This window comes from Chrysochloris asiatica, unplaced genomic scaffold, assembly GCF_000296735.1.
Source record: "Chrysochloris asiatica unplaced genomic scaffold, ChrAsi1.0 scaffold00393, whole genome shotgun sequence".
Lineage (NCBI taxonomy): Eukaryota > Metazoa > Chordata > Mammalia > Afrosoricida > Chrysochloridae > Chrysochloris > Chrysochloris asiatica.
Genome location: NW_006408911.1, coordinates 1,456,820 through 1,468,034, shown reverse-complemented (window position 1 = coordinate 1,468,034; position 11,215 = coordinate 1,456,820). Strand labels below are relative to the sequence as shown.

Below are 11,215 nucleotides of genomic sequence, written 5' to 3'. Positions count from 1 at the left end.
GCCAGAGATGGAGGCAGAGATGGGGGCATGGAGAGGGGGTGTGGCCGAGGACTCTAGATTCATTAACTAAGAAGAGAAGGACTAAGAACTGGTGGCCAGGAGCAGACTTGCAGAATGTGCCCTTTGGAGTTGTAAATTATTATATATGCCTGAGTGGGTTTTTTTGTTTGTGTGTTTTTCAAAAAGCTAAAGTGGATAGAGAGAAATACTTTTAACTCATGGTATATGGAGGGGATTATAATCATTGTAATGAAACAAGTTATATGAATGGTTGAATGTGAAACTGATGATTTGCCCTGTAAACTTTTACTCAATCCACAATAAAAACCTTAAATTAAAAAAAAAGAATACTGCTCACAAAGTTGGAGAGTTGGTCTGTTCCAAGTGCGTGGGTTAGATGTCAGGCTGGAGGCTTCTGACTCCCATAGTTGCGGGAATGATGACCCAAGATCAGTTCAGACAGCAGGTAGATGGACAGGTCCAGTAGCTAAGAAGGCAGACTGCTGACCACTCCCATATTAGCAGGTAATAGTGCAGGCCACTGGCTCAAGTCCACAGAACCAGAGGCTGGATGATACGCCAGATGCAAGACCAACCCAGTAGGGAGCAATCAAGCCTTGCCTGAGTGTCCATTATACGAGAAGCAGGCCACACACCCAAGGAAGTATCCGTTCAATTGATTGGCTGGTCTTAGCAGACCTCATCATAGAGTTTATGTGTGATACAACTTAATGCAATATAATGCTTACATTATATTAGATTTCATCATGGGGGTTAGCTACAGTTTACTTGTCAAACCACTGACAATCCTGGCTCAGTCAGATTGATACAAAACTGTAGCTATCACAGTGATAATAGTTTGACTACTTGATAAAGGTGATAACTTCTAGATTACACCATGTAAAGGTATATTTTTCCCATTGTACTTAATTATTAATTGCTAATTATCTGTGGAATTTTAAAAATTATCTTTAGCAAAATTTTACTTGGATGTGATACGAATATTTTTATATGAGGATTTCTACATTCCATTGGGTTACCTCTCTTTGGAATGGGCACAAATACAATGTCTTCCAATGAGTTGGCAGTTCCCTGTCAGTGTATGGTTACAGCCGTTTTTGTAGTATCTTTAGCAAAATTTTAAATACATATGATATTATACAATGGTTTCTGCATTTTACTGGGTAATATCTCTTTTGAATAGGCTTAGACACAAATATGGATCCATTCCAGTCCATTGGCCAGACAACTGTAGTCCCAGTTTCTTGGCATAATGAGTGAATATATCCAGTCCTCCATCAGTGTGTTGAAAATTTTCAGTTTGTATTCCTTCAGTTCTTGGAGCCTTGAACCTTCAGTGCACCTTCAATACCATTAACCCTTGATTATATGTTCTTTTGAAATAGTTGAACTTCGACCATTTCTTCTTGGTACAACGAATCTGTGTATTCCTTCCATGTTCTTTCTTGATGCTTTTTGCATCATTTAGTATTCTGCCCAAATTGTTACTGTTGTTGTTAAGTGCCGTCGAGGTGATTCTAACTCCTAGTGATCCTATATAGGGTTTCCCAGGAGCAACTGGTGGGTTTGAACCACCAACCTTGCTGCTCAAACTGAACTTGAGATCCAACGGATTATCCTGCAGTGCCACACCAGGACTCCATAGAACCCTCCAACATTGTGAGTCAAGGCTTGAATTATTTCCTTCAGTTCTTTCAGCTCCAGAAATGCTGAATATATTCTTCCCTTTTGGTTTTCTAACTCCAGGTCTTTGCACATTTCATTATAACATTTGATTAGTCCTCTTGAGCTGCCCTTTGAAATTTTCTATTCAGCTTTTACTTCTTCATTTCTTCTCTTTGCCTTAACATCTCATTGCTGGACAGCAACTATCAGAGTTTCTTCAAAAATCCATTTTGGGTCTCTTCTTTCTTGTCTTCTTAATGACCTTTAGCTTTCTTCTTAAAATGTTCTTAATTTCATCCACAACCCTTATGGTCTTCTGTCATTAGTGTATAATGCATTAAATCTGTTCTTGAGGTGATCTTTAAATTCAGGTGACGAGGATTTTTGTTTTCTTGAGTTGCAACCACTAGAAAGGCTGTGGTCCTTGATCTTTATCAGTATTTTAAATCCTGTTCTCTTTCAGCAAGCAAGGTTGTATCAAATGCATATTGCAGATTGTTAATTAACCTGAATTTGTATAGGAGCAATTGATTCTGTTCCACAATCTGCCCCGGCCTTGTTTTGACTGATGATATGGAGCTTTTCTACCATCTCTTTCCACAGATATAGTCAATTTGATTTCTGTGTACTCTGTATGGTGAGGTCCATGTGTATAGTCATCTTTCATGGGGTCTAAAAAAGGTATTTGTTACGAAGAAGTCACTGGTCTTGCAAAATTCTACATGCCATGTCTAGCATCATTTCTATCACCAAGGCCTTATTTCCCAAGTACTGATCCTTCCTCTTTGTTTCCAACCTTAGCATTCCAATTGCCAGTAATTATCAGTACATCTTGATTGCATGTGTGATCCATTTCAGACTGAAGAAGCTGGGTATCCCTAGGTGGTGCTGTGGGCTAATGCACTAGACAATTATAATATCAATTTGAACTGCAGGGTCAGTGGTTCAAGCTCATCAGCGGCTCCTTGGAAACCCTATATACAGGGTCGCTGTGGGTAGAAACTGATTCGATGGTACTTAACAACGACAACAATAACAATCACCCTAGGAGTCAAATAGATGGAAAACCTATTAAATATTTACTTGATTTGTACAAACAGAAGAATTCTAGGGCAAGTGAATGGCATTCGAACTTGAATCGCCAGAAGAGAAAGTCCTGGCCCTTCACTCAGTTCCCTGACTTGAGCCTTTTTACTCAAAAAGTCCTTTGATGAAGCGGAGGCCGTGTCCACTTGAGGAAGGACCCCTCTAAACTGCCAGAAATGTATACTGTAAGTCTTTCCCCAGCCTTCCTTCCCCAAAGGGGATCTGTGACCTTTAACAAATTCGTTGGAGAAAAGGAAGTAATCAGACTTTTCAGGGTGTGCGGTAGGATAAGCACTGGGACTGCGAACCAGAGTGTCGGTGGTTCAAACCCACTGGCTATTCCTCGGAAACACTATACAGCATCACTGTGAGTTGGAACTGACTCAGTAGCACTGGACAACAACAGAGGTCTGAATTGACACTAATTTCAGGAGACCTCAAATGTTACTTTGGCCCACCAGTCAGAGTGGGGACATATATGGGATTCAAGTTACTAAAGGATTCTTAGCTAAGTTCCATCTCACAGTAGTGATTTCCCAGTTCCAAAATGTGTAGTCACATTAGACATACTCAGCAAGTGGTAGGACCCCCACATTTGATCCCTGATAATGTGGAATAAGGGCTATTATGGTAGGAAAAAAAACCCAAGTGGAATCCATTAAAAATTTCTTTCTGTATCTAGGAAGATAGTAATACTGCACTCCTGAATGGATTGAAGGATGTGAAGGATGTGTGGGCGGTGATTCCTACCAGAACCCCATTTAACTTGCCTATTTTGCCTGTGTAAAAAACAGATGGGTCTTGTAGAATGACAGTGGGTTTTCATTAGCATGTCCAGGTGCTGGCTTCAACTGTAGCAGTTATGCTAGATGTCATTTCATTGCTTGAGCAAATTAATATATTTCCTGGTACCTGGTATGAAGCTATTGATCTGGTCAGTGTCTTTGTCGTAATTCTGGTTTCGAAACATCACCATCAGCTGTGTGGGGTTCTACCAGTTGCTGAGTATGTCTCTGTAGGGTTTCAATATAGCATTAAAATGATAATTTGGTTTTTAAAAATTATTGATAGAACTCCGTGAACCTGTGTCAGGTGATGTGGGAGAAGATGCAGTTATCTCTAAATCTGTTCTGCTTGTGAATCCTGTGGAAATAGAGATTGAAACACCGGAGCAGGCTAAAACCAGAGAAAGAAGGTAAGATTAGGCACTTGTTCATGTTTCTGTCACATAAAGGGGACAACAGCTGCTGCTTAATAAAAACTTGAAAAAACGTATAGGTGGGCAAAGGTGACCATGAGAGTGGTCAGGAATTTTGGTTTTGAGAGCCCTGGTTCACCTTTAGGACTTGAGAAGTCTTGTGTTCTGGCAGGGACAGGAGATAGGGACAGGGACCTCCTATGCATTAGATACCTGCTTTGTGCCAAGGGTTCTGCAATTGTTCATTACCTTATTTCTTTGACCAGTATTAAAATGAGGAGCTACAGACTTAGAGGTTAAGTAAGCCAGTAAGTAGAGGAACCAAGATTTAATTCCATGCCAGTTTGACTCAACTGTTATGCTTTTCTCTCCATCATGGTCTGCAAGACCTGAGGCAGTGCCCCACCATAGTAGGGAGTCCCCATTTCCACCCCAGGCACCCCAGTACATCAGTAGCCTCTGTGGTGCTTGGTATTAGGGGAGTGCAGTAGTTTCATACACTAAGCACTGGACTGCAAAGAAGAAGGTCTGCGGTTCAAACCCGCTAGCCACTATGTGGGAGAAAGGTGAGACATTCTGCTCTTGCGAAGATGTAAAGCCTCAAATCTATACCGGTGTCTGTGAGTTGTAACCAATTTGAAGGCACTTAATCACAGCAACAACAACAACCTACTGTTAATCAGCAGTGGATTCTGCTGTGCAGTGAGCTCATTATTAGGCACAGAGTGGGGCGATACTAAAACTCACTGAATGAGCTTCTTGTTTTCCTTAAGATGCATGGGACACTGCCATGAAGAAATTTTACATTAGAAAAACATACAAATGAGTGTGTGTTAATATGACATGTTGTTAAGTGCTGTCAAGTAGGTTCCGCCTCATACTGACCCTGTATAGGGTTCCTGAGAGCAGCTGGTGGGTTTGAACCGTCAACCTTGCAGTTAGCAGTCCAGTGCTTTATCTACAGTGCCACGGCAGGACTTCTAATGTAATAAAAGTTTTAAGGAGGGAATTAGGTGGCTAGACATTCAGAGAAGACATCTTCAGATGATGGGATTTCTGGGGCATAATTTCAGGAATGATTTGGTGCTTTTTGAAAGAAAGATAGGCTGGGTGGAGAATGTGCTGGAGGTGAGAAGGAACAGGTTGTATGTAGAAAATGGTTAGCTTTCATAATTGCTTGAGTAGTACAGTCTTGCAGGAAAGCAGGGAGAGAGATTCATTCATATGTCATTTTGAGTAAAAGTAATTAAATGGTGGAATGGTGTCTGGTTTCAAGTCTATTCTGTAATTTTTCAAAACACATTGCAGTGAGAAGATAAAGATGGAGTTTGAGACATATCTTCGGAGGATGATGAAACGCTTCAATAAACAGATTCATGAGGACACACACAAGGTCAGGACAAGGGAATCAAGGGCTCGGACCTGTTGCTGTTTGATGAAGCAGGGTAGTGAGGAGTCAGGACTGTAGTCAGTTAAAACTAGGTTTTCTTTCTGGGTCTGCTGCTTACTGTGTGACCTTGAGCAATTCTCTTATTCTCTTTGAGCCTTAGTTTCTTTGTCTGCAAAGCGGGGATAGTAATAGTGTCAACCTCATAGGGTGGCTGTGAGTACGAAACAAAATAATTTATATGAAGCACATGGCATGTATCAGGGGCTAAATAATAAGCACTTTTCTTCCATCCTCGTTTACCTGTCTAATAACATTAGTACTGATCTTGGCTAAAGTCACTGTGGCTTTTGACATCAGGTGGTGATGGTTGAACATGTATTACTGATACATAGCAACGGTATGCTAGGCATTTGGGGATAGACACATGTGTAGAGATTATTTCCTCCCATTAAGGAGTATTGATCTCACCGGTGGAATAAGAAAGACCTTAAAACAGAGAAACCCACGACTATATGCTTAGCACAATGTCAGAGATGCGTATGGGTCTGAGTAGCAGAGGAAGGCTCTATTTAGAAGGAAGACCTAGGAGAGAGAAAGGGTAGCGTGGAGATAAAAGGGGAAGGCAGGAAGTTGGGAAAACTGCTCTTGCCAAATTGTGAAGGGGATAGTGGGATGAACAGCCCACCAGATAATGTGGAGAGAATATATGTTGAGACCATTGAGAAAAGAGAATTTCAATTGGCATTGCCCCTCTTTTTGGGAGCTAGAGAGGGCTGGGATGGATGGCAGAGACATAGTGGTTGTAGCTACCATGACAGCTGAAAGAAGGAAGCTGCTTTGAATCTTGTTGATTTCTTTAAAAGGGAAAGAATCAACTATATAGGTGAAGTGCTAAGTACACTGCAGGGACAGTGATGAGGCTTGAGTGGGTGGATGTGCTTCAAAGTTCTTAGGGATTACACGCGATAGCTATGTTCCTTTCACTTCTTGATGGTGTTGGAGATTCAAGAAAGTGAAGAATTAAGAGAATTCTAAGATTTGCTGATGTAAGCTGTAAGTGGGGTAGGGGTGGGGATGATGGATTTTGCAGGGTAAATGATGGAAAGCTGTGGGAGAGCTAGGAGGAAGACAGGTGGTCATTTCCGGAGGTTGACAAGGAATGGGACTGGAGAGCAGAGGAGGAGGCAGAGCAGCACAGTGAGCCTCCTGCTTCCACCTCTGAGCTGTGATCATTGACTTGCATAGGAGTGCTCTTCTGTGCCAACACTCTCCTTTGCTCCTGATCCTTTTTGAGCAAATTCCAGGTACTTGAACATTTCATCCGTAAGTCTTTCTTGGTGTATCTTAAAGGCAAGGCCTCTTCTTGAATCTTACAGATTTGGTTATTCTTTTAAGGGTAATGACAAGAGAAGGAAATGACTATTAGTATTTTTGCTTTCTTGTATATAGAAGTGAATACAACTATTTCCTGCTCATAAAATGTCTTCTAATATAGCACCAGAAATCTCTGCTGGTTGGAGTCTTCCTTCCTTACCTTCCCGTGTTTTCTTTTCTTCCCACTTCCCAGGTTCATCTTCTGTGTTTGCTAGCAAATGGCTTCTTTCGCAATGGCATCTGCAACCAGCCAGATCTGCGTGCTATTAGCCTCTCTATCATCCCAACCCGCTTTACCAAAGTGCCAGTGAGAGATATGGATGTCTGCTACCTCTCCAACTTGGTGAAATGGTAAGCCTTCACCTGGGCTCCTGAGACCTTAGAGTAGGATTCTTGTTTTTCTCAGAGGTGTGGGTTTCAGTCGTTTTGACATCCATTCCCTGAGGTGGCACTTGGTGCTGGAGAGGGAGGAACATCCGGCATAATCCTTGTCCTGGCAGGACTCCCAGATATATACCAGGTAATTACAGAATCGTGTGATGAGTCCTCCAAAAGGTGTTCTCTGAATTACTACCTGCGGGATTCTGCGAAGTTTCCCCAGGGAGGTGAGGTCTGAGTTGGTCTTCTGTGATAAGTTGACCAGGTAGGGTAGGGAATGTAGAACATAGGCACATGAGTCTCACAGTTCACTCCCCCTTTTGATTTGCTAAGGATCCCTGGTGGCACAGTGGGGTAAGCTAAAGATTGGAGATTAATACCTACCAGCTTCCCCATGTGTTAAAAACAAGATTGTCTGCTACTGTGAAGATTTACAGTATCAGAAACTTCAGAAGCAGTTGTATTATGTTTGACAGGGTCACTATGAGTAGGAATCTGTTACATGGCAGTGGAAATTTGCTTGGTTATGAAAGAACAGAAAGTCCCCTTAGCTCTTGACCTTCTGACAAAATGAAAATGCCTTGTTTCTATCCAGGTTCATTGGAACATTTACAGTTAATGCAGACCTGTCAGCCAGTGAGGAAGATAGTCTACAGACGACATTGGAAAGGAGATTTGCTATTTACTCTGCGCGGGATGATGAAGAATTGGTGCATGTAAGTGATGACTGCTGGCAGCACTATTTTAAATAATAGCTGTTAGCTAGTAATAATGCCAGTTGTGTCAGCTCTCAGTACAGGTGCTTTACGTATATTTCCTCTTCAGTCCTCCTAAAAGTTTTAACAGGTGCTGAGGCTCTGATCAGATAAATAAGGTCATTTGTTCATTTGTTAAGTAGCAGAATCAAAATTAAGACCAGAGTCTTAATTCAGGGTTGAATTTCAGCAATTTTCCTTTCTATTTGGTAGCCTGATGTATTCAAACATTTAATTTTTAATCATATGCCTTAGAGATGTATACAGTTATTATTTTTAAATTGTGTTTAGAAGTCTTGACTAATTTTTATTTTTTTATTTTAAATTGGGTATCTGTTTTGCATCAATTGAGATTCTTTTGTTTGTTTGTTTGTTTGTTTTCATCCTGTTAATCTGGTATAATTTTTCTTATGTTGAACCATCCTTGCATTCCTAGGATAAATCCCTTTAGGAATATTTACAATTCCTTTAATGTGCTGCTAGATTGGTTTGCTGGTATTTTGTTGATTGTTTTTGCATCTGTATTTATAAAGGAGTCCTAGTGTGGCGCTATAGGGTAAGCATTAGTCTGCTAACTACAAGGTCAGCAGTTCAAGCCCACCAGCCGCTCCTTGGAAACCCTATATAGGGTCACCATGAGTCGGAATTAACAACGGCAATACATTCATAGTTTTCTTGCTGTCTCTTTGTGACTTTGGTATCAGGATAATGCACGTCTTACAAAATGAATTAGGAAGTGTTCTCGTTATATATTTTTAGAAAAATTTGTGGATTACTGTTAATTTTTCTTTAAGTGTTTCATTCTTGACATATGGATTTTTATTGTTTTTAAGGTTTATATTGTGGATTGAGTGAAAGTTTATAGAGCAGATCATCAGTTTTACATTTAACAACAACAACACCTTGTTTCATTGCAATGATTATAATCACCTCCATGTACCATCAGTTAATAGTATTTCTTTTATTCACTTTAGCTTTTTTTAAAAAAACACACACTCAGGCATATATCATAATTTCTACCTCAAAGGGCACATTCTGCAGGTCTGCCTCCTGGCCACTGGCTTTTAGTCCCTCTGTTCCCATGAATCGAGAGTCCTCAGCTGCTCCCTCTCTGCATGTCCCATCTCTGCTTCTCTGGATGAGGTCCCGCATTCTTCTTGTGCTCTACTCTCTTGATGGCCTTAGGGTCCTATGTTTCTGGACTGTAAGATTAACCACTCTCCCTGTTTTTGTTACAAAACTTTTACCTGTATAATTGTGAGAGTTGCAATTAGTCATGATAACAAATTATTCACTGTTGAATCATACGACTCTATCCCCATCTCTTTTCCCTAGACCCATCTAGACAAGATGAAAACTATTCAGTGGAGACTCTTTCTGCAACCACCCCCCCACCCCCAACACATACACTCTTAAACTAAACTCTCTCTTGAAACTTTGTAAGCCAGTTGCCTGTTCCTATCTATCCTGTGTACAGAGGGGATAGCATTGGTGTGAAGACTCCTTACCCCTCTGTTGGTATTTAGAGTTAAAAACTCCATGAGTATAGGTCAGGTTCATCAAATAGTAGCAATTTATCCTGTTTCCTTTATCAAAAATTTTCTTTATTTTTTTTTGTAATCTTTGATCTAGTCAAGTTCTGATTATAGCTGGGTCAAATGGGTGCTGTCTGTAAGTTTGGGTGTTCTTGTGCATCCCTTACTTCGGATCAGCTGGATGCTTCACTCTTAGCTCTAGCCCTCTGTGGCTATGTCCTTGTCCATGGGCTCAAGTGTCCCCAGGTCTCACCACACTTTGGACCAACCAGCCCTTATTGTTCTCTCTCTCATCTCCAGGTCAGTGGGAGTCAATGGACTGTGGTTGAACTCAGCTCATTACTTCATTGCTACCTTTCCCCCTCTTCCACTCATCAGTAGACCAATGTGGTCGCCAGCAAGCTTACTTGGCTGTTCAGGTGTTCCCTTTTAGTTATAGTCTTAAAGGGGAGTTTGTCCTGAGGGAATGTGATTGCTTGCCTTGATGGCTTCCAGGTGAACAGCTGTCTTATTTTTGTAGTAGCCAGTCATGCTGACGTTTTTGTTTTGGGTTTTTCCTGAAGCTCTTTCGTTGAAGATGTATCTTGTGTTGCTGTAGCTGTTCCAGGCTGGTCTGCTTGTACTTGCTAGTGGGAATGTCCCACCTGAGCTGGTTCTGGATGGGACTCAGGATTCCTATACTCTGCAAAGACTTTGCAAGAGAACCCCTTTTAGGCATTCCAGTCAGTTATAGACTGAAGACGGGCTTACACGATTTTGTAATCATGTTTCCGAACATTCCTTTCTATCCCACTCAAGTGTCTATTTTATAGTAGTAGTCAAGGGAAACCAGTATTTACAAGACAGTCAAGCATTTTGGTATTATTTTCCCCTCTTCAAGCTATGCCTAGATCCCTGTATCACAGATCCCTGTTGTTCCAAAGTTGAGCATTCATCACTATTTACCTCTGCCCCACATTGGCCATGCAAACCAGTCTCAGTATTCCCCTATCTATTTTGTCCTTCTACCTCTTCCCCGTTCTTGTATTGTCCTCCCCAACACCCGAACTAAATTCTCTACCCCAACCCCACTGTTGTGGTTAACCTCATATTACATTAATTTTCCCCTCCATTTAATACAGTCTATTTTATCCTGTAATCTACCTGACCTTCTCACCACCTGGATCTCTATTCCTCTTTGTTTCCCTTCTTTCACATTGTATTTGTTTTGATCATAGACTGACCTCCCAGAACCTGTGAATTTGTTCTTACAGTTTTGTTCTGTTCTCGACTCTTCCATTTGTCAATTGAGTTCAGGGTGATGCTGCCACATATGTCATTCTCTGGTTGTTGTCTGTTCTTGTTGGTTCTTGGTCCACAGAACTACCTTTAGGATGTTTTTCATAGCAGGGTTGACTTTGGCAAAATCCCTTAGCTTCTGTTTATCATGGAGTGTTATGATTGCACCATTGTATTTAATTGACAGCTTTGCTGGGTAGAGGATTCTAGGTTAGCAGGTTTTTTTTTTTTCCTGTCAGCGTTTTATATATGTCTCCCCATATGCCTTTTTGCCTGCATGGTTTCTGTATGTTACACTTCTCTTTTCCCTAGCTGCTTTCAGGAATCTGTCCTTATCTTTGAATTTGGAGAGTTTCTGTATTATGTGTCTTGGTGGTATCCTTTTAGGATTCATCCTCCTGGGATTCATAGAGCTTCTTGAATGCTTATATTTTCACTTTTCAGGATGTTATGGACATTTTCTTCCAGAAGCTCTTCACCTATCTCCTCTGAGGACTTGTGTGATCCTTTCTGTTCCGGAATGCCGATAATTCTT

General features: G+C 41.1%; 1 protein-coding gene across 1 annotated transcript in view; it reads left to right on the top strand.

Moving 5' to 3' along the window:
* The window catches only part of XPC (xeroderma pigmentosum, complementation group C), a 118,635-nt gene that overhangs the window by 20,924 nt on the left and 86,496 nt on the right, over positions 1-11,215 (top strand). The window contains exons 4-7 of the mRNA XM_006876597.1: positions 3,844-3,967; positions 5,279-5,363; positions 6,928-7,085; positions 7,708-7,828. Of these exons, the coding sequence (XP_006876659.1) occupies positions 3,844-3,967; positions 5,279-5,363; positions 6,928-7,085; positions 7,708-7,828 (488 nt within the window). The remainder of the gene's footprint in view (positions 1-3,843; positions 3,968-5,278; positions 5,364-6,927; positions 7,086-7,707; positions 7,829-11,215) is intronic.